Here is a 24,466-nt window from a genome sequence, read left to right as displayed (position 1 = left end):
TTTTAATTTATGAAGACTATATTCTTTACCAAGAATTCAACTTCAGAAGGGATGAAAAAAGCTAAGATATGTCATACTGTTTATCATATCAATAACTTATTACGATTATTATCTGTGGATCCTCATGAAAATGTCTAATTTTCATATGTAAGAATCATGAGTATTTTTTAACTAAACATTAAATGGCAAATGAGTCATCTGTCTTATTAAGATTATATAATATATTCCATAGTTTTTAAGCCACTTCTAAGAAATATTCAAATGCTCGAGGAAGCATAGTTGTCTGTAATTTTTTAAAACAAGTTTTTGTGGCAAGTTAACAGAAATAAAAGATATATGTATCAGTGAACTGTGATTTATTTTCAAAAGTTGAGTGAGGAATGAGCTGTAATAAAATCCTTTTTGTGATAGTTTCCTTGTTCTTTTATTAAAGAACAGTTCTTTTCTTAAAGATAGAAAAGGCTGAAGGAACACTCTGGTGATCCAGTGGTTAGGACTCCGAGCTTTCACTGCCAAGGGCCAAGGTTCAATTCCTGGTCAGGGAACTAAGATTCCACAAGCTGTGCATTGAGGCCAAAAAAGAAAAAAGAAAACATGGCTGAATTGTGTGCTCCCCAAAATTCAATTCAGAATGTGACTGCACTTTGAGAAAGGGTCTTTAAAGAAGTAATGAAATTAAAATGATGTCATTAGGGTGGCCCCTAATCCAATATGACTGTTATACCTTATAAGAGGAAATTGGGACACAGACATATACAAAGGAAAGACACAGGAAGACACAGGAAGAAGATGGCCACTTACAAGCCAAGGAGAGAAGCCTGGAACAATCCTTCCTTCGTGGCCCTCAGAAGGCTCCAACCCTGATGACACCTTTGTCGCAGACTTCTAGCCTCCAGAACTAAGAAAAAATAAATTTCTGTTGTTTAAGCCACAAAAAAAAGATAGAAAACATGGCAAGTTAAAAAAAGAAAAGGTAGCACCAGACAACACAGCACATTTTCTCCAGGTGTCAAATTAATAGCATATGTCTGTCTGTGTTTGTAATTCAGGGATTCCTTACCAGGTATGAAGAGGGTGGGCCCCAGATCACCTGGGCAGCTGATTCCTGACCCCCTCTGTCCTCCCCTGGGGAGCTGAGCATCAGAGTCTAGGGAGGTGGAGTAGTGAGGTTGACACATGGGGGTTTTTTTTGGGTGGGGGGTTGTGACCCCACCCCCCTAATATTTATGGACTGCGGAGATGAGGATTTGAGTGCTATGAAGTCAGGAGACAAGGGTTCATTTGAAGGAGAAGTTTGGGGTGGTTACTGGTAAGGGGTATGGGCAGACGACAGGCCTGCAAGAGTGTTGCAATAAGTGACTATGAATCAGTACATCATTAATAAGTCATCCATTGATTTTCTGGCTTCCAGGAAAACAAACAAACAAAAAAATCCACATTGCCTTTCCATTTTGTAAATGAGAAAATTGCACTTTTTCATATTACCTGAGGCTTCATATTTGAAAAGGTCAGAAAACTAACACTGCAAAACAAAGTAAGAGAGATGGGAAAATGGAGATGATTCCACACAGGAACTACTTTTAGGGTAAAGTCGTTGCTAAAATTTGATAGCAAAATATGGAGATATCTCAGCAGAGAGGTAAAATACACCGTATTTACAAAAGGAGCAAGTTTTTTAAGTTGTTTGTTATTTGAGGGAACAGAGATCATTTCAAGTTAGAACCTTTGTTTTCTTTTTTCTTACCTTTTTAAAGCAAAGGAAACTGGTTCCTTTCTTCCCATGGAGATCCCTCTTTCTGTCCTAATATTAACACCCTCAGTGGGCTACTGGCAGCATGCTGTCCTTCTAGAACTGAGTTTTCTACCCTTTCATTCCCAAAGCGTCCCTAGAAGGTTAGAAGGATGGAAAACTTAGGTTATTAAATACAAACTTGTCCATCATATGTGAATTTAAATGGAGGAAAACTCTTTTTAAAACAAGCTTTTGACGAAAACACAGAAGAATTGTTATACAGTGGTCCCCCCTTACCTGCGGTTTCAGTTACCCTTGGTCAACCATGGTCCAAAGGTATTAAATGGAAAATCCCAGAAATTAACCATTCATGTTTTAAATTGGGCACCATTCTGAGTAGCACGATGAAATCTCTCACCTTCCAGTGTGTCCTGCCCTTAGTCACTTAGTAGTGGTTTACCAGATTGACTGTCACAGTATCACAGTGCTTGTTTTCAAGTGACCCTTATTTTACTTAATAATGACCCCCAAGTGCAATAGGAGTGATGCTGGCAATTGGGACGTGCCCAAGAGAACCCATAAAGTGCCTCCTTTAAGGGAAAACGTGAAAGTCCTCTACTTAATAAGGAAAGAAAATAAATTGTATGCTGAGGTCGCTGAGACCTCTGGTAAGAATGAGTCTTCTATCCATGAAATTGTCAAGAAGGAAAAAGAATTTTGTGCTAGTTTTGCTCTCGCACCTCAAGCTGCAAGTTTTGGCCAGAGTGCATAATAAGTGCTTAGTTAAGATGGGAAAGGCATTAAGTTTGTACAATCAGATATTTTGAGAGAGAGACCACATTCACATAACTTTTGTTGCAGTATATACTAGTAATTGTTCTATTTTATTATTAGTTATTGTTGTTAATGTCTTACCGTGTCTAATTTATAAACTTTATTATAAGTCTGTTTGTATAGGAAAAAACATAGTGTTAATACTATCCCCAGTTTCAGGCATGGACTGGGGGTCTTGGAAGTTACCTCCCTTGGGTAAGGGGGCCTAGTGTATATAGCAGTAAATCTAGCAGAGTTGAGTGTGGTCTTTTGTGAAGCCATTTGCCCACATTCACAAATAATTTCAAACAGAAAACTGTGTAATCATAAAAAAAATTGTAAATACTATAGTAGGAGGGTCTGAACAGGTAAAAATGTTTTTAAAAGATTTATCTGCTTAATATCAACTAGCAGAGAGAATGGTTCATATGGGTAAAACTAAAATTGTGTTCAACTGGCTTTTTTCAACACTAATCACATTACTTCTGTAACCGGAAGTGACTGGTTTGGGTACTCTTGCTCTGGGTGAAATATCAGATCCAAACTTCTAAGGTTTTTTTGTGGGCATCACAGCTTTATGAGGGTTAGAGAACGTCAAAGCACATTCCAAACCAAGTTTTGACAGTTCTGAAAAGCTCTGTGAAAATCATTTGCCTCTCCTTTAACATAGCCTGAGATAAATACTAAGAAAGTCTTTTACTAGAGAATCATTTTTATTTCATACAACAGTTTCTTGTGAAGTTCATCTATAGGATGAATTACAGTTCGTTCATTCCAGGGCATCAAAACAATTGAAGATCCTAATTTTACTGTACAGCAGTAGTGTTCCTCCTGCAGGGATGAACTTTACACTTTGGAAATGTCACCAAGGAACTCAGGCAAAAATGGACTATTCTGGTTGTTAGGGGGAGCCATGTTTATAAAGCAGCAAGTAAGACAGAGGTGCAAGTCACAACACGGAACTTAGAAAGGCTTTTCATAGGAAACTGGTAAATACTGGTAAAAAGGAGATGTTTTCTGAATTGACTTACGAAAACAAAGGAACTGAGCTAGACGCTTGGTACTTATTATTCTGTTAGCATCCTTTTATCAAATGCGTTGATTAGTAAACATAGGATTCTTCGAGGATAAAGCATTCCTGTTAGACATGGGATCAGTAGTCAATGAACTTGATTGTTACAGAAGACAAGAAAACATATAGAAACATAATCAACATATGAACATGAGGATTTTGACATTGTGGGTGTATGAATGTCTGAGTTTTTATTTTAACTAAGAAGAAATAGTCATAAAAGAGATGGGTTTTTGAACCAAGATTGAAAGGGATTGAAGACTACTTTTTGGCAGATAAAAAGGTGACTATTACCGAGAACAGAGATGTTAATTTGGAAGGGAGAACGGTATTTGGGATACGGCAGACAGACTCACCCGACTGGTGAGGAAAGCGAGAATGGTTATGATCTGTTTGGCACATGTGACTTATTCATGGAATCATTCTTACTTGGTTCCTATGATAAGGGGGCATCAATTAGAAGTCCTCGGATTGATTCAGACGAACTTGTCAAAAAGCAAAGGTATGAGGGACAGAGAAGATTAGGGAGGAGTAGCTAGAACTGGTACCTTCGTGAAAATGCAATTTTAAGTACTATATGTGGATATATGAGTGTGAAGTTAATATTCATGGTTAAATGGTTAAATGAGTAAATGGTATTAGTTTGCTGAAAAAAAATCCACACACCTCTGTCAACAAGCACACCTCACAGCATATGCACTTCTGCAGACCTGCTTTATCAGAAGTTGTAAAATTGTCCATTAAATTCTCTCAGAACTCTCAGTGTGTGCAGCATATATAGGTCTTTTTGGTCATGGAACTTGCACATTTAGAACAGCACATAAACATATGCATGTAGACATACACACGCAAGCACACTGATGCCAGCAGGGCCACGGCATATGGTTGTGCGAGCCGTGCACAGCGTAAACATGTGGTGCCGATTCATAGCATGAACCCCATAGATTTGTATATTTATTGTGCAGTTTTCCAGCAGGTGACAATAAGTGCCTTGAGGATGGGGCCGGCCCATGGCCTTGGACAGTTGGTTACCTTCCTCATGCTCTTTCCCTCCTCATGTAGCCATCCTGAGTTCCGTTTTGGACCTCTCTTCGAGTATCCAAGAATGAAAGAGAGTGAGGCTCAGAAGTTTGGGCGGGGCAGAAGCACTAACTGTACCCTCAGTGGCCAGAGCCAGGCCTGAGACTCAGCCTTTAAGATCCAAATGTCTGGTTTCAGGCGTGAGAGCATCGCTGGTGTGATGCCTGTTACCCCTTGTGAGTACAGGGCTTTGTAAAACTCTTCAGGTCACAGGCCTCCAGCCGTGGGTATGTATCCAGAAGAGTTAAATCTTCAATGAGATATTGTCTTGCTTCCATTAGGTCTGGCTGATAGTAACCATAGTCTCTCTCTCATAAGAGCCAAAGGTAGACTGCTCTCCAGGAAGGAAACTTCAAAGAGCCAACAGTGTTTCTGGGATATTCATGCCTTCCCTGTAATAATATTCTTTTAAGTTATTATGCAATATTTGATAGAAACAAAAGAGTAGAAGTAATCTACCTAAATTGTATGGCATAATAATAATTGACTCCTTGGCTTAAAATAGAGCATCTTTAGAACCTCTGCATCTAACTGCAAGCTTCTCACTTTATCCCTTTTCCTCTAGGACTGAGGTCAACAGTATTCTGAGTTTTCCTGTAAATTTGTCCTTTGTTTTTCTCTTCTTTTGCTGTTAAAGTGGTTTTAACACATATGTATGTTAATTCCCTTTTTTTTTTTTTTGCGGTACGCGGGCCTCTCACTGTTGTTGCCCCTCCCGTTGCGGAGCACAGGCTCCGGACGCACAGGCTCAGCGGCCATGGCTCACGGCCCAGCCGCCCCACGGCATGTGGGATCTTCCCGGACCGGGGCACGAACCCGTGTCCCCTGCATCGGCAGGCGGACTCTCAACCACTGCGCCACCAGGGAAGCCCACATTTTCCTTTCTTATTCTTTTGTTAACAATGCTGCTAAGAACATTTCTATACATATCTCCTGATGCCCCAGGGAAGAATTTCTCTAGAGATGTGTTTTTCACTCTTGCTGCAGTATGAAGTGTATTTTACATTGTGACACAGTCATACACACACCTGTAAATTTACAGGAGCGTGTGTAGGTAGAACAAAATCTGCACAATCCTCACGTTTCAACCTATAATGCACTCTAATGTTTTAGTTTCTATCTCTTTCTTTGAAACAAATTCTAATCTAAGACCTGAGGGACCCAGCCTGCATTCTGAAAAACACTCCTCTTATTCAGAGTTTCTCAGACTTTAATGTGCACTAAAGATTTGGCTTCAGGAGGTCAGAGTTGTGGGCTTCCTGTTGGTACCACTGCTTATTCTTCACCACTTGTAATAGAGAAAACGTAGACTCAACCTGTCTGCTTCTCAGTAGGGGCATGCCGAAGTAAACTACTGTTCATTTATCTACTGGAATTCGATACACCAGTTAAAGTGATCTATATGATCTATCTATATATATAAACTAGATCTATCTATAGATATAAGCTAGATCTATGTATTTCAACTTGGCTGATGTTGAACTGGTCGAGTTGCAGAGAATGGTAGCATTTGTGTTAAATTTTAAGCATCCCAGATACATGTAATAAAAGTACAAAACCATGTCTGGGAATGATACATAATAACGTTGAGGTAGCCTGCAGGAACACGGAAAGGATTTGTATCAGCACTATTTTATTTCTTTAATCAGAAGTGATCTGAAGCAAAACACCTATGTTAATATTTGATATTAGTAGGTACACAGGTGATTGTTTTATTTTGTACTTTTCAATGTGCTTTAAAGGTCTTATTACTTAAAATTTCAAAAACTTTAAATTAACACCAGAAAAGAATACTTTGTATTTAACAGAATAACATCTTTCAACCATTGTGGGACTCCTACCCTTATTCTTTACAGTTAGTTCGGGTGGAATAAAGTATGACACATGTTAATGTCAGTGAGTGCAGTATCAGTGCCAGCATTTCTTTATTTTGGACAGTTGAAAACAGTAAATTGTTTATTCCCTCTTTTTTTCCAACCCCCATTCAACAAACTCTTTACTTGAGAAGATTAAATCTTAAAATTCTTTTTAAAAATTATCCTAGAAGACTTGGTGACACTAGCCTAACACCAGACACCAAGGGTGACTAACCAAAGCCCTAAGATGTATCCTTTTACTTTAATTTTTTTAATGTACAAACCAAGCCAAGAACTAAACAAAGCATCTATACACAGTAGTCTTTTAGGGTTACCTGACACCACAGGTAAATGCTCCCTCCAGGCTGTCAGTGGTCACTCACGTTCAGAGCGTGGGTGCAGCCTTACCCTCTTGCCTGAGAGGGTCTCTGTTCTCACCTTGGTCTGTGTCCTAGTCATTTGTTATGTAAGATAATCTTTACATCTCCCATAAGACATGAATAGGAATTCCACCTTTCTACAGCGATCAAAATTAGAGTCATCGGTAGAATTGATACATGGAGAGTCCCTTTCCCAGCAACGTAACATAGTGGGTTACTTACCTTTACGATTTAGGCTGAGTCCAAACCACCACTTGGAAAACAGGAAAGACATTGTGAAGAATATGTCCGTCCTAAACCAGGAAATGTGGGAAAATGTTTGCTTCTGTGTGAGGCCTGGCATGGCTGCCCTTTCCTTCATTTATTCAGTGACTGTTTTTTCAGCTCTTCATACTATTTTGAAATTCAGCTTGTGTTTTAGGAAGAAACTATTCTTTTATATAGGACTGTGTGGTATATTTAAGAATAGATCATTTTCAAGTGCGTTTCTTGATTCTAATCATGATGTGTAATGTAAGAATTACTAATGTGAAAAGTATTTTGGTGGAAGATGCTATTCAAATTCATGTAATTCTTATGACAAGTTTTCATTTATTTAATTACATCACAGGTATATAATGCCTGTAGGGTAGCATAGGTTAAACGTTGATATATTTCAGAACTTTCAACTACATTGACAAAAGGTACTTTCTAATCTATGGAAAACATTGGCTAATTCAAAAACTATAGCTAGGTTGCTTGTAAACAGTGCCATGTGCCTGGAACCTTTGCTGCTTAGGAATATTAAATGACTGGGTAGGCCAAGATAATACTAGTTAACCAGGTCTTTGCTCTGATTTAACTGAATAGTAAAGTAAATAAAGCTATTACCTTATTATTTTGTCACCTTCTTTTGTGTGACTGGCAAGGCAGAAATTCAGTAGCTGAAGATGACAAAAGGGGCCCACCATGCCATCTGGCTGTTATTCCTTTTATTGTAATAGACCTCTGGAAAGTCCATGAAGAGGCAGAAAAGAGAAAAACCTGTTAGCAGGAGGCTTGGTTTGTAATCTGTGTTTTTGATTATCAATGACAGGATTCTAAAATTACACCCAGATCTATCTCACAGGTTCTGAAATTGAGTTTCTGAAAAAGCACTGTAGTAGTAATGAAAGGTAAAGAGCAGAGTTCCAGAGAAATGAGCTGTGAATTGAACCTGCAATGGAAATTGATCCTATCAATCAGTCTCTGCCCTTATCCATAGAAAAAGAGGACTGAGTGTGGAAGGAGGTGGGATCCCTGATTAAATAGGATGCCGAAGTACTGGAGGCTAGAACTGGCTCGCTGGTCCCTCGGGTCAGGATTGCAAGTGTCAGACACCTCTGCTTGAAACCTGGCTCGAACTGGCAGAAAGAGAACAGAAGGAAAAATTCTGCCGGTGGTGCCAGCAAGGGAATTGGCGGGAACTCCCTGCCTAGGCTTCGGGCATGACAGCCACCGCACTCCTCAGGAACACCGTTCTGGTCTCTTGTCGTGAGCCTGTGGGCCCAGACTGGATCCGCTGGCCTTATGACTTGTGCCAACGGGGCCTTCATTTACCCATCCTACTGCAGGCCAAGGGGATGTGAAGAGAACTGGCCTTGGAATCCACACACATCCTCCAAAGCATCTTTAGGATTGTAAGAAAAGAGAGGCAGATACCCTCCAACTAGTAAATACAATTAACTACCCTGTTATCTGACTCTTAAGAGATTTATTTTGTGCCCATGGAGTGGTAATAATAGTATGCCATATTTGGGGAGCAGTATTTGCATTTTGCTCCCAGAAATGCCTTGTGAATTGCAATTAGCCGACTGAAATTATGCATTTCTATCTGTGAAGTTGCCGTTTACTTCCTGCAGTGTGATCTATGTCGACAGCAATGCCCTTCAAAGTCTTCAGCAATCGTCAGCATAACTCACTAGGGGAAATGTCCCTGTGGAATGCCTCGTTCACAGCTTGCAGCACACTAATAGACACGGTTCCGGAGGAAACACTGAAGATGAAGGTGCTATAAAACACCAAATTAAGATGTAATCATTAGAAGCCATCACTGCATCAGAGCTCGGTTTTGCAGAATGGCAGAAGGAAAGGAGAAAAGGAGTAGTGAAATCCAGCAGTTTGCTTAGCGTGAGTTGACAGGATCCTCAGATGCCCTTAGTCACTGGACATAGCCCCTAACAGTGCTATCGTCAAAGGGGATATTATCACAGGTACTTGGTAGCCCAGGACATTCAGTCTGTGTTATCAGATGTCATTTCCCATCTCACTTAGTGCTTGCCTTTGGGCCCTGGCAAGAGACAGTAGACTGTGTCACCTGCATCGTCGTATTGATTCAACTTCTCTCTTAAGCTGTTGACTAAAGGGAGAAGTGTTTAGGACTCATCCCTCCCCCTGTTGATAGGATTTGACTCCGCCATGTTGGTATTGACATATTAAGAGACACAACAGAACTGTATTTATGGTAGGCAAAGGTCCACAAAGGGCACAGATGGAAATATTCTGTTTGGAAATGATATTAAAATACCTTTAAAAAAGAAAAAAAACAGAAGCAGACTTACAGATACTGAAAACAAACGTATGGTTACCAAAGGGGAAACGTGGGGGAAAGGAATCAATCAGGAGCTTGGGATGAACACATACACACTACCATGTATAAGATAGATAACCAACAAGGACCTACTGTATAGCACAGGGAACTCTACTCAATATTCTGTGATAACCTATATGAGAAAAAAATCTAAAAAAGAACGAATATATGTGTATGTATAACTGAATCACTTTGCTGTACACCTGAAACTAACACAACATTGTAAATCAACTCCAATAAAATTAAAATATTTTTTGAAAGAAATATTCTGTTTGGAATCTCTTCTCTAAGACGGTTTTGTTTCAGTTGACTGGGAACAAGATGCAGGCCGGTCACCACAACCCTCCTTCCATCTAAGACTCAGAACTCAGCCTCTATCTCTGGTCTCTTAATACCACTCATGACAATAGGGGCTCTGGAGGCTTGGTCATGGACATGGTCGTTTGTGCTAGGCTTAGCTGTTTGACTTGGCAAGTTTACAGAAGGACATAATTTTACTGTGATGGAATTCTGAGAGGTAATAGAGGGGAGGGGAGCATGCATTTCAAGACAACTTGGCCAGTAAACACATAGAACCTGTGTTTTTTAGTCCTGGGGCTTAATTCACCTGTGTGTGTTCTTGGCTAAGGCGTATTAAAGTGATGCAGGCTTCCTTCTGCAAGAGAAAGTAGTTTTTCTAGTGAAATTAAGTTAGGACTGCATTGCTAGTTGAAACTAATATCTGAAGCATTTAGTCATTTAGTAAGTAAAATTGAGGAAAACCTTAGAACAGTCCTTGTGGAGACGTGTGATTAATAAGGAAAGGGTCAAAGAGATGCATGTTAATCTGTTTATATAAGGGATCTGGAGCTTATTAAAAGTTTTTGTAAACATTCAACTAATGAAGCATTATATAAAATTAGACATTGCCTTTAAATGGTAAAAAGCTACTAGACTGAAAAACACCTTCAATGTTATTGCTAAGTAACTTATTTATATTTTCCCTAACACTGGTAATTTAAATATAAAAAATTGATTTGGTAAAAAGGAACATTCCATGAGAATCGTCCACTCAAGATTCTCCTGGGGAATTTTTTCTCACTTGTCCTTGGTTCCTAGAGTTATTACAGGATAGAGTAGCGTGAATGGTCATTATTAACCTTGTGCTATGGTTTGAACAGATATCTGGCCGATAAATCCCATCTCACAAATATAAACTCAGAACATTATTTCACGTGAAACTTTTTCATTTCTTGGAGGTCACAGGGAAAGGGGACGTCTCTAAATCCTCTCTAGGTCCCAAATGATGAAAAAAACAAGGAATTTATGCACAAATGAAAAGCAAGATATGAACTTCAATGATAGTCCAGACAAATTTCCAGTAGCTACAAAGTGTAGGTGTGGTTGTCTGGAAAAGCTGGGCTGGGGAACGTGGCCTGGACCCCTCTTCTATGGAACCAGAAGGAGAAAGGTGAAGGATTCTTCCCAGCACTTTTGTCCCAAGATGAGATACACGGGACCTTTATTATAGTTTACATTCTTTGGTAATGTTTCAGGTGGAGATTTAAGTATCTTTACATCCTGATTTCTTTTTATCCAATTTTCTTTATTTTGGTAGAGACTTTGCAGTAGACTTTGATAATGAAACATATGCTGTTTCATTACCAGACATATGAATTCAGAGCCACAGTCAAACCTTGACCTTGGACAAGTTATTGAACCCACCGTGGCCACAATTTTTTCATTTCTATATTGGGAAGAATAGTACTTAAGCCACAGGATTGTTTGGAGGGATAGAGATTATATACAAAACAACTCACACATAGTAAGTACACACACAGTACGTGGTAGCTATTTTTTGTTTGTTTGTTTTGGGAGTTTTTTGTTTTGTTCTGCTAATCAATTATTTTATTTTTTATAACAATTACAGCTTTATTTTAATAAACCCTATCCTTGGTTATTATATCCTACTCTTCCCATAATGTTCTTTTTATTTTACACAGCAGGTTCTTATTAGTCATCAGTTTTACACACATCAGTGTATACATGTCAATCCCAATCACCCAATTCATCACACCCCCACCCCAACCCCCCCACGACTTTCCCACCTTGGTGTCCATACATTTGTTCTCTACATCTATGTCTCAATTTCTGCCCTGCAAACCTGTTTATCCGTACCATTTTGCTACATTCCACATATACGCATTAATATACGGTATTTGTTTTTCTCTTTCTGACTTACTTCACTCTGTATGACAGTCTCTAGATCCATCCATGTCTCAACAAATGACCCAATTTTGTTCCTTTTTATGGCTGAGTAATATTCCATTGTATATATGTACCACATCTTTATCCATTTGTCTGTCGATGGGTATTTACGTTGCTTCCATGACCTGGCTATTGTGAACAGTGCTGCAATGAACATTGGGGTGCATGTGTCTTTTTGAATTATGGTTGTCTCTGAGTATAGGCCCAGAAGTGGGAATGCCGGGTCATATGGTAATTCTATTTTTAGTTTTTTAAGGAACCTCCATACTGTTCTCCATAGTGGCTATATGAATTTACATTCCCACCAAGAATGTAAACAGTGCAAGAGTGTTCCCTTTTCTCCACACCCTCTCCAGCATTTGTTGTTTGTAGATTTTCTGATGATGCCCATTCTGACTGGTGTGAGGTGATACCTCACTGTAGTTTTGACTTGCATTTCTCTAATAATTAGTGACGTTAAACAGCTTTTCATGTGCTTCCTGGCCATCTGTATGTCTTATTTGGAGAAATGTCTATTTAGGTCTTCTGCCCATTTTTGCATTGGGTTGTTTGTTTTTTTAATATTGAGCCACATGAGCTGTTTATGTATTTTGGAGATTAATCCTTTGTCCGTTGATTCATTTGCAAATATTTTCTCCCATACTGAGGGTTGTCTTTTCATTTTGTTTATGGTTTCCTTTGCTGTGCAAAAGCTTTGAAGTTTCATTAGGTCTCATTTGTTTATATTTGTTTTTATTTCCATTACTCTAGGAGGTGGATCAAAAAAGATCTTGCTGTGATTTATGTCAAAGAGTGCTCTTCCTATGTTTTCCTCTAAGAGTTTCATGGTGTCCGGTCTTACATTCACGTCTCTAATCCATTTTGAGTTTACTTTTGTGTATGGTGTTAGGGAGTGTTCTAATTTCATTCTTTTACATGTAGCTGTCCAGTTTTCCCAGCACCACTTATTGAAGAGACTCTCTTTTCTCCATTGTATATCCTTGCCACCTTTGTCATAGATTACTTGACCATAGGTGCGTGGGTTTATCTCTGGCTTTCTATCTTGTTCTATTGATCTCTGTTTCTGTTTTTGTGCCAGTACCATATTGTCTTGATTACTATAGCTTTGTAGTATAGTCTGAAGTCAGGGAGTCTGATTCCTCCAGCTCCATTTCTTTCCCTCAAGACTGCTTTGGCTATTTGGGGTCTTTTGTGTCTCCATACAAATTTTAAGAGTTTTTGTTCTACTTACGTAAAAAAATACCATTGGTAATTTAATAGGGATTGCATTGAATCTGTAGATTGATTTGGGTAGTATAGTCATTTTCACAATATTGATTCTTCCAATCTAAGAACATGGTATATCTCTCCATCTGTTGGTATCATCTTTAATTTCTTTCATCAGTGTCTTATAGTTTTCTGCATACAGGTGTTTTCTCTCCCTAGGTAGGTTTATTCCTAGGTATTTTATTCTTTCTGTTGCAGTGGTAAATGGGTGTGTTTCCTTAATTTCTCTTTCAGATTTATCATCATTAGCATATAGGAATGCAAGAGATTTCTGTGTATTAATTTTGTAATGTGCAACTTTACCAAATTCATTGATTAGCTCTTGTAGTTTTCTGGTGGCATCTTTAGGATTCTCTATGTATAGTATCATGTCATCTGCAAACAGTGACAGTTTTACTTCTTGTTTTCCAATTTGTATTCCTTTAATTTCTTTTTCTTCTCCGATTGCCGTGGCTAGGACATCCAAAACTATGTTGAATAATAGTGGCGAGAGTGGACATCCTTGTCTTGTTCCTGATCTTAGAGGAAATGCTTTCAGTTTTTCACCATTGAGAACAATGTTTGCTGTGGGTTTGTCATACATGGCCTTTATTATCTTGAGGTAGGTTCCCTCTGTGCCCACCTTTTGGAGAGTTTTTATCATAAATTGGTGTTGAATTTTGTCAAAAGCTTTTTCTGCATCTATTGAGATGATCATATGGTTTTTATTCTTCAGTTTGTTAATATGGTGTATCACATTGATTGATTTGTGTGTATTGAAGAATCCTTGCATCCCTGGGATAAATCCCACTTGGTCATGGTGTATGATCATTTTAATGTGTTGTTGGATTCTGTTTGCTAGTATTTTGTTGAGGATTTTTGCATCTATATTCATCAGTGATATTGGTCTGTAATTTTCTTTTTTTGTAGTGTCTTTGCCTGGTTTTGGTATCAGGGTGATGGTGACCTCATAGAATGAGTTTAGGAGTGGTCCTTCCTCTGCAGTTTTTGGAAGAGTTTGAGAAGGATGGGTGTTAGCTCCTCTCTAAATGTTTGATAGAATTCACCTGTGAAGCCATCTGGTCCTGGACTTTTGTTTGTTGGAAGATTGTTTTTTTTTCGGTACGCGGGCCTTTCACTGTTGTGGCCTCTCCCATTGCGGCACACAGGCTCCGGACACGCAGGCCCAGCGGCCATGGCTCATGGGCCCAGCTGCTCTGCGGCATGTGGGATCCTCCCGGACTGGGGCACGAACCCATGTCCCCTGCATCGGCAGGTGGACTCTCAACCACTGCACCACCAGGGAAGCCCTGTTGGAAGATTTTTAATCACAGTTTCATTTTCATTGCATGTGATTGGTCTGTTCATATTTTCTGTTTCTTCCTGATTCAGTCTTGGAAGGTTATACCTTTCTAAAAATTTGTCCATTTCTTCCAATTGTCCATTTTATTGGCGTAGAGTTGCTTGTAGTAGTAGTCTTAGGATGCTTTGTATTTCTGTGGTGTCTGTTGTAACTTCTCCTTTTACATTTCTAATTTTATTGATTTGAATCCTCTCCCTCTTTTTCTTAATCAGTCTGGCTAATGGTTTATCAATTTTGTTATCTTCTCAAAGACAGTTTTATTGGTCTTTGCTACTCTTTTCTTTTTTTCTCTTTCATATATTTCTGCTCTGATCTTTATGATTTCTTTTCTTCTGCTAACTTTGGGTTTTGTTTGTTCTTCTTCATGTAGTTCCTTTAGGTGTAAGGTTAGATATTTTATTTGAGATTTTTCTTGTTTCTTGAGGTAGGCTTGTATAGCTATAAACTTCCCTCTTAGACTGCTTTTGCTGCATCCCATAGGTTTTGGATCATTGTGTTTTCGTTGTCACTTGTCTCTAGGTATTTTTTGATTTCCTCTTTGATTTCTTCAGTGATTTCTTGGTTATTTAGTAATGTATTGTTTAGCCTCTATGTGTTTGTGTTTTTTACATTTTTTTCCCTGTAATTCATTTCTAATCTCATAGCATTGTGGTCAGAAAAGATGCTTGATATGATTACAATTTTCTTAAATTTACTGAGGCTTGATTTGTGACCCAAGGTATGATCTATACTGGAGAATGTTCCATGCGCACTTGAGAAGAAAGTGTAATCTGCTGTTTTTGGATGGAATGTCCTATAAATATCAATTAAATCTATCTGGTCTATTGTGTCATTTAAAGCTTCTGTTTCCTTATTTATTTTCATTTTGGATGATCTGTCCATTGGTGTAAGTGAGATGTTAAAGTCCCCCACTATTACTGTGTTACTGTTGATTTCCTATTTTATAGCTGTTAGCAGTTGCCTTATGTATTGAGATGCTCCTATGTTGGATGCATATATATTTAAAATTGTTATATCTTTTTCTTGGATTGATCCCCTGATCATTATGTAGTGTCCTTCCTTGTCTCTTGTAACATTCTTTACTTTAAAGTCTGTTTTATTTGATATGAGTATAGCTATTCCAGCTTTCTTTTGATTTCCATTTGCATGGAATATCTTTTTCCATCCCCTCACTTTCTGTATGTGTCCCTAGGTCTGAAGTGGGTCTCTTGTAGACAGTATATATATGGGTCTTGTTTTTGTATCCATTCAGCAAGTCTGTGTCTTTTGGTTGGAGCATTTAATCCATTCACGTTTAGGGTAATTATCAATATGTATGTTCCTATTACCATTTTCTTAATTGTTTGGGGTTTGTTTTTGTAGGTCCTTTTCTACTCTTGTGTTTCCCACTTAGAGAAGTTGCTTTAGCATTTGTTGTAGAGCTGGTTTGGTGGTGCTGAATCCTCTTAGCTTTTGCTCTTCTGTAAAGCTTTTGATTTCTCCATCGAATCTGAATGAGATCCTTGCTGGGTAGAGTAATCTTGGTTATAGGTTCTTCCCTTTCATCCCTTTAAGTATATCATGCCACTCCCTTCTGGCTTATAGAGTTTCTGCTGAGAAATCAGCTGTTAACCTTATGGGAGTTCCCTTGTATGTTATTTGTTGTTTTTCCCTTGTTGCTTTTAATAATTTTTCCTTGTCTTTAATTTCTGCCAATTTCATAACTCTGTGTCTTGGCCTGTTTCTCCTTGGGTTTATCCTGCCTGGGACTCTCTGTGCTTCCTGGACTTGGGTGGCTATTTCCTCTCCCATGTTAGGGAAGTTTTTGACTGTAATGTCTTCAAATATTTTCTCTGGTCCTTTCTCTCTCTCTTCTCCTTCTGAGACACCTATAATGCGGATGTTGTTGCGTTTAATGTTGTCCCAGAGGTCTCTTAGGCTGTCTTTATTTCTTTTCATTCTTTTTTCTTTAGTCTGTTCCGCAGCAGTGAATTCCATCATTCTGTTTTCCAGGTCCCTTATCTGTTCTTCTGCCTCAGTTATTCTGCTATTGATTACTTCCAGTGTAGTTTTCATTTCAGTTATTGTATTGTTCATCTCTGTTTGTTTGTTCTTTAATTTTTCTAGATCTTTGTTAAACATTTCTTGCATCTTCTCAATCTTTGCCTCCATTCTTCTTTCGAGATCCTGGATCATCTTCACTATCAGTATTCTGAATTCTTTTTCTGGAAGGTTGCCTGTCTCCAGTTCATTTAGTCGTTTTTCTGGGGTTTTATCTTGTTCCTTCATCTGGTACCTAGCCTTTTCATCTTGTCTGTCTTTCTGTGAATGTGGTTTTTGTTCCACAAGCTGCAGGTTTGTAGTTCTTCTTGCTTCTGCTGTCTGCCCTCTGGTGGATGAGGCTATCTAAGAGGTTTTTGCAAGTTTCCTGATGGGAGGGACTGGTGGTGGGTAGAGTTGGGTGTTACTCTGGTGGGCAGAGCTCAGTAAAACTTTAATCCGCTTGTCTGCTGATGGGTGTGCCTGGGTTCCCTCCCTGTTGGTTGTTTGGCCTGAGGTGACCCAACACTGGAGCCCACCCAGGCTCTTTGGTGGGGCTAATGGCAGACTCCCAGAGGGCTTTCACCAAGGAGTACTTCCCAGAACTTCTGCCGCCAGTGTCCTTGTCCTCATGGTGAGACACAGCCACCCCCCACCTCTGCAGGAGCCCCTCCAACACTAGCAGGTAGGTGTGGTACAGTCTCCTGTGGGGTCACTGCTCCTTCCCCTGGGTCCCGATGCACACAGTACTTTTTGTATGCCCTCCAAGAGTGGAGTCTCTGTTTCCCCTAGTCCTGTCAGAGTCCTGCAATCAAATCCCACTAGCCTTCATAGCCTGATTCTGTAGGAATTCCTCCTCCCGTTGCCGGACCCCCAGGTTCGGAAGCTGACGTGGGGCTCAGAACCTTCACTGCAGTGGGTGGACTTCTGTGGTATAAGTGTTCTCCAGTCTGTGAGTCACCCACCCAGCAGTTACGGGATTTGATTTTATTGGGATTGCACCCCTCCTACCGTCTCACTGCGCCTTCTCCTTTGTCTTTGGATGTGGGGTATCTTGTTTGGTGAGTTCCAGTGTCTTCCTGTCGATGATTGTCCAGCAGTTAGTTGTGATTGTGGTGTTCTCACAAGAGGGAGTGGGAGCACGTCCTTCTACCCATGGTAGCTATTATTTCTCAAGTTTTCATGCTTATTTTCACTTTCCAATTATAGATCTCTTTATATTCATAAATGGTGACCACATTCAGGAAAACAAAAATCAAAATATATGGATCAATTGTGTATATGGATATACTAAAGCATAGTATTTTAGATTAGGTTTACCCCAAACCCGTGAAAGGTAAATTCTTAGAAAAGTGTAAGGTACATAATAAGGGCTCAGTAAATGTTATGTAGTTAGTATTACTGTATTTTCATCATCATTTCATAAACAAGTTTAAGCTTTCTCATAAACAACAAGGTCCTACTGTATAGCATAGGGAACTATATTTAATATCCTATGATAAACCTTACTGAAGAGAATATTAAAAAAGAATGTGTACATATATACATATATATGTATAACTGAATCACTTTGTACAGCAGAAATTAACACAACATTGTTAATCAACTATACTTCAATAAAAGGAGATATGTATAAAAAGAAAGCCTTCTCTGTATATATTCTTCCTTTTAAGCCCATCAGAATGCTTATATTCCCTGCATTTCATTTAGATTTCTAAGCTTGAAACTCTGTCCCTGGAGCTTGGACTAAGAAACAACACCAAGACCTGATCAGGGGTAGTAAAGAACTACTTCAGCATTGACTGTGTGGAATTCTCTACAAATCACAACCCGAAAAGGCCTGGAGTTCTGTTCAGAAGTTTATGCTCTTTAATTATTGTATAATTTCATGCTGAATTCTCAAGCTTTTACTCTGTTTTCCAATTACATAATGATGAATTAACTTAAAAAGATAAAAAATATATACGTCAATTAGTATTAAGACTGCTTTTGTGTATCAGAGCCCCAGAGGAAAGAGCCTTAAATAAAAGCACTGTATTTCTCTCTAATGAAAATTTTGGTAGTAGACCCTTCAGGGATGGTATGGTAGTGCAGTGATTATCAGGAACCCTGGGTTCTTCATCATCATTGCTTTGAATTCTTAATGTTTAAGCACATTATGGTCCATCATGGCTGCGTGAGCGTGAGACACCCTATCCTCAATCAAGCTAATAGGAAGGAAGGAGGAACAAGGATGGTGAGCCCCTTCCTTTCAAAGACACTACCCAGAAACCATTCTTGACGTCTCACGTTGTATGCTATCCACCAGAACTTGGGTAGAAGGACAGACCTCACTGAAGAAGAGACTGGAAATTGTAGTCCTTATTCTGGGTGGCCTCAGGCCCAGCTAAGATTTAGGTGTTTTATTCATATGGAAGAAGAGAAGACAAGATACTGGGGATAAGGAGGATTATCTGTGATACCTGGGCTTCACTGGAACTTTTATTATTCTTTTCTCTTATGTTCTCTTTTTCCTTCTTTTGCATCTTAGATCCCATGCGCGGCCCAAGAAAATTGGAGGTCGTTGAAGTCAAATCTCGACAAATCACTCTCCGCTGGGAGCCATTTGGGTATAACGTGACTCGTTGCCATAGTTACAACCTCACAGTCCACTACTGTTACAAGGTCGGAGGGCAGGAACAAGTGAGAGAAGAAGTAAGCTGGGACACGGATAACTCACACCCTCAACACACCATCACCAACCTCTCCCCCTACACCAACGTCAGTGTGAAACTCATCCTCATGAATCCCGAGGGACGGAAGGAGAGCCAAGAACTCGTAGTACAGACAGATGAAGATCGTGAGTACTTTCAAGTGATATGTTTATGGGAAACATACAGTCTTTTTAAAAAGCAGCTCGTTTCTTTCTAATTGAGATCTTTACACTGAAAATGGAAGGAAGAATTACTTACTGGGTTGAACAACACACATGTATATCTGTGCTGCTGTATACTGAAGCACTGATTAAAAGGGGCCAAGGGGGGCCTCCCTGGTGGCGCAGTGGTTGAGAGTCCGCCTGCCGATGCAGGGGATACGGGTTCGTGCCCCGGTCCGGGAGGATCCCATATGCCGCGGAGCAGCTGGGCCCGTGAGCCATGGCCGCTGAGCCTGCGCATCCGGAGCCTGTGCTCCGCAACGGGAGAGGCCACAACAGTGAGAGGCCCACGTACCGCAAAAAAAAAAAAAAAAAAAAAAAAGGGGCCAAGGGAATAAAGATCCAGAAGCTTATTTTAATTTTTATGAGTCATATAATTACTTTTCTACATATGATTATTCTGTATAGCTCTAAGTAGTTCTTCATTCAAGTTTTATCATCATGTTGGACTGAAGAGCTGTTGTTCCGGGTATTCGATTATGTATAAGAAATGCTTATTCAGACAGCATTCTGAAACATTTTCATAGTTCAGATAAAAATTCAGCCCCAAATAGAGGCTGCCCTTGCTGTTCAGCACAGTGCTGAGAAATTACCTCATTAGGTCGGTGGTCATGTAATAGATCATGCTTTTCCATAGGAACAATGCTATAATTGGATATGACCTCAGTAACCAAGAATTTAATAAATAGATAGTGCATGTCACCAGCAACTCATCACAAAAAGCAAATATACAATTGCATTAAGCCTCTAAAATAATTTAAAATGGTAAAATGACACCTGGAATCCCATAGCATAGGTATAAATGTGCTTTTACACTGATTATACAGGGGACTCTCATGTACAATAATGAGTCCGTGTAGCACATAAAATACAGTGGTAGTTTATCATATATTTGGTTTAAAATTCATTTGCCAGGCATTAGAGTAAGTGGCAAACAACCTGGGGAGCCACTTACTTATTCCTGGGAAAAATAGATTTCACCTTTTTCTCTTTAAGCAGCTGATTATGATCTTTATTGATTGTAACGTGTTAAATGTTTATCACAACACTATTTTTTCATTTAAAGAGCTGACAAAGTATTTTTGAGTGTTGATGACCTATGCAACACCAGGCATATTGCTATAAAATAAAAACATGGAAACAGCCAGAGTAAGTGGGAAGCTCGACCACATCTTCTCTTTTCTTTTTTGTAGCCCATCAAGTCCTGCCTGTGTTGGTTGCTCTCAAGTAGTTGTTTTACTACAGTTTTTTTTGTGAGAAGTATAGTTTGATATGAGTCACTCAGTCTAGGCTGAGCATGGAAGCCCTATCTCTATTTCTTCCAGCTCTTCCTTGTCTCCCAGGAGAGACTCAAGAAAGTTTCAGCACTGTCAGCAGGTCTTTTCTGGCCCCTTCCTCCCCTGCATTTTTGTATTTAATTTGGTCCTAACTCCTGTTGTTGCTACTTCCAAAATATTAGATTGTTCTTTTTTTTGACTTAATTATTTTTATTATATTTCTGTTTTTCATATGAAGAAACTAAGTCAGAAAAGTGAATGGCAAACCCAGATGTCTGGTTCCAGAAACTGTGGCCTGTACTTCTATGTGCCAAATTACTTCTAAGTACTTACTAATATGATCATTAGTATTCTAGAGGACTTATTTATATAAACATTGATATTACTGTCTATTCTATCTTTCTGCCTTGAGGTATTTTTTTACAATCTTTTTTTAATTGAAGTATAGTTAATTTACAGTGTTGTATTAGTTTTAGGTTTACTGCAAAGTGATTCATATATATATATATATTCTTTTTCAGATTCTTTTTCATTATAGGTTATTAAAAGATATTGAGTATAGTTCCTTGTGCTCTACAGTAGGTTCTTATTGCTTATTTTATACACAGTAGTATGTATCTGTTAATCCCAAACTCCTAATTTATCTCTTCCCTGCCCCCTACCTTTCCCCTTTGGTAACCATAAGCTTGTTTTCTATGTCTGTGGGTCTATTTCTGTTTTGTCAAAAAGTTCATTTGTATCGTTTTTTTAGATTCCACATATAAGTGATATCATGTGATATTGGTCTTTGTCCGACTTACTTCACATAATATGATAATAGATTGTTCTTTTCTCTCAACTTCCACTACCTCTATCCAGATTTTATGCTGAAATTTCTGTAGTAGTTTCTAACCTTTTATTGTTCCAGCTTTGTCCAATTCCAGTGCCCTCTACTCGTTCCCTAAACTCATCTCTAAAATACATTTGCGTCATGTTACTCTCTCCACAGGAGCCGTCAGTGACTCTCTTTGCCCATACCTCGGTATTCAGGGCTCAGGCTCTAGACCTGGTAGCTTTTCCTCCCCGCCAGCGCATCCTGCAGAGACGTGCCCTGGGTGCTGGTCCTGCTGCCACACTCCATGCATCCTGAGTGCTCCCTCACTGTCTGTCCTCCTCTGCACATCCTCCCCACCTGGCTGCCTACATTCCATCTCCTCCACGACCCTCCAAAGTTCTCCTCAAGTTCAGGTCCTTCATGAAGCTGTCTCCAACTCTCTCACCCTCATTCCTCTCTCATCCTTCTGACCTCATTTGCACTTGACAAGATTTTTAAAAATCTGAGCCTTAATTTCCTCATCTGAGAAACAAAAATAATACAGTTCTCCAGCATATTAGGGTTAGAAACCATTTCCATCAAGTGCTATTTGTAGCTGCAGAGAGCGGCCTTTTAATAGGTAAGCGTTATTATTGTTATTGTAAGAATTCAGAGGAACTTATCATGACCCTTTCTTGTTCTCTCATTATGTTATATATAATTTTTTCCTCTTAACTGTAAGCCACTTGAGAGAAGAAGCCATCTAATTTTCTTCTATAGCAATTTACGTGGTATTGAGTAGGTAATAAGCACTCAAAATACTTATTAGTCCTTAAATAAAATAGTAAAATTTGCTGATAATCATTTAATTCAGGCTTAAATCAACAGTAGTGTTTCCATCAATGAGAGAGGAAAGGCAAGGGCAGTCGTTTCTAGAGATGAGAGATGTTTTGCTGAAGCATGAACTCACCAATACTTCTGGGTTTCGAATTGACAGGAGCTAATAATTCTGTTAAGTGCTGTTAAAACATAAGGTTAAATAAGTCACTTTTTTGTTTGTGTGTTTAAATTATCTTGGTAGTCCCTGGAGTTGGGGCATACATTACTTCCAAGTAAAAATCTATTGTTTACATAGCACACTGGCATCCAGTTCATTAGAAAAACTTTGATTTCAAATTATTTCCTAACAAGAGCAAAAGAAAAAAAAGACTTCAAATAAGACAGAAATAGAAAAATTGTTAATACCTACCGAGCTTGAAGAAAAAAGAATTGAAGTGTCACCTTACTTATCTGCCATTAACAAAGGCTACAATTTGTTGTACATCGTGAGTTTTATTGTAGTGTAATATTTTTATTGAAATATTATTTATTTCATCAGAAAATATGTGGGAAAAAATTTTCTTTTTATTACTGTTAAGAGTGTCACTAGACACTATAGGGCTCAATTCCATAAACTTAGATATTATGGTTCTATATCCCAAATCATGAATTCCTAGAACTTCTAAAAAAGGCACCAGACCTAAGTTCCTGAGGAAACTGGTGAGGTACCAGTTTCCCTGATTTAACTGACTCTTCTGGTATTTTAATTCACTTGATCTGTTCCTGACCTAACAACAATTATATGAATCCCATTTAGGTTTTCCTGTTATTAACATTTTTATGATTACAAGCCCTCCAGTACATTTTATTACATTCATCCTTTTAAAATATCCTCTGTTCAACATAATTTTGACAATCTCTCTTTTTTTATTTTACTCTCATTTATACTAATCAAATGAAACCAAAGATTTGTTTTTTTCTAAGTTTTCACCCTCTTTACATCTGTACATAGATTACTAAATATTTTCAATTCAGAAATATTATCACAAAATAATAGAACCACACATGCATCATAATTATCTTGATCCTGTGAGGAACCTGATGACATCAAAATAAACACTTTCAAGATCAAAAGGAAGAGACTTAGTAGAGCTTTTTTTTAAAAAAATTTATTTTATTTATTTATTTTAAAATTTATTTATTTTTGGCTGCATTAGGTCTTCATTGCTGTGCATGGGCTTTCTCTAGTTTCAGCAAGCAGGGGCTACTCTTCGTTGTGGTGCACAGGCTTCTCATTGCGGTGGCCCCTTTTGTTGTGGAGCATGGGCTCTAGGCGTGTGGGCTTCAGTAGTTCTGGCTTGCGTGCTCAGTAGTTGTGGCTCGCAGGCTCAGTAGTTATGGTCACGGGCTTAGTTGCTCCACGGCATGTGGGATCTTCCTGGACCAGGGCTCAAACCCGAGTCCCCTGCATTGGCAGGCATATTCTTAACCACTGCACCACCAGGGAAGTCCGAGACTTAGTAGAGCTTTCTCTGGCATGGCCCATCGTAGTCCAACTTCTGATTGTGATGCGCATTTTAGTCTCAGAGCCCAGAATCCAAATTTTCTTAGAACTCACCGGTGTTATCACTTCTTAAATACCTTGTTTCTTTGCTTCGATATAGTTTCGCATCAATTCCTTCAACCTAAGACAAACGATTATTTTCACATTTATATATTTTTTAGAGTTTGGATATTAGGGATCAACTTACTCCAACTTCCTCATTTTAGAAGTAAGGCAACTGAGACCTAAGGAGGGTCCGTGAATTACCCAAATTTCACAGTTTATTCACTGGAAAATCTTAAATCAGAACCCAGGCCCCCCATCTGAATCAGTGATTTTTTTTTCTACTAAACTCTCCTTAGCTCTGTTTAGAATAACTATCAATATAAATGTCCTAGATCTACCTTTAAGGAGCCCCTCAACTAAACAAATGTGTATTGCCTATGAGTCCTTTTGTAATTCTGGTCAGTCTTTCCAGTCTGAAGAGATCTCACCAACCCTTAGAGGGCTATTCATACCCTCCACAAGCTAACCAAATATTTCTTTAGCCCCCATCTTTTAAACTTTATTGAGATATGTTTATACAGTCATGAGTTGATTTGTGTTGTTTCTACTTTTTAATTATTATGAATACTGCTCCTCTGAATATTTGTGTACAAGCCTTCGAGTGACATGTGTTTTCAGCTCTCTTGGATATATACGTAG

The 24,466-nt window shown here is 38.8% G+C and overlaps 1 protein-coding gene across 3 annotated transcripts in view; it reads left to right on the top strand.

Annotated features, from left to right (window-relative positions):
- Nucleotides 1–24,466, top strand: part of PTPRM (protein tyrosine phosphatase receptor type M) — a 768,668-nt gene that overhangs the window by 429,559 nt on the left and 314,643 nt on the right. For all 3 annotated transcript variants that reach the window (XM_081252728.1, XM_081252729.1, XM_081252730.1), the window contains exon 8: nt 18,946–19,254. In XM_081252728.1, coding sequence (XP_081108854.1) covers nt 18,946–19,254 — 309 coding nt within the window. The remainder of the gene's footprint in view (nt 1–18,945; nt 19,255–24,466) is intronic.

This window comes from Mesoplodon bidens, assembly GCF_964165515.1.
Source record: "Mesoplodon bidens genome assembly, chromosome: 13".
NCBI lineage: Eukaryota > Metazoa > Chordata > Mammalia > Artiodactyla > Ziphiidae > Mesoplodon > Mesoplodon bidens.
This window is presented reverse-complemented; position numbering and strand designations above follow the sequence as displayed.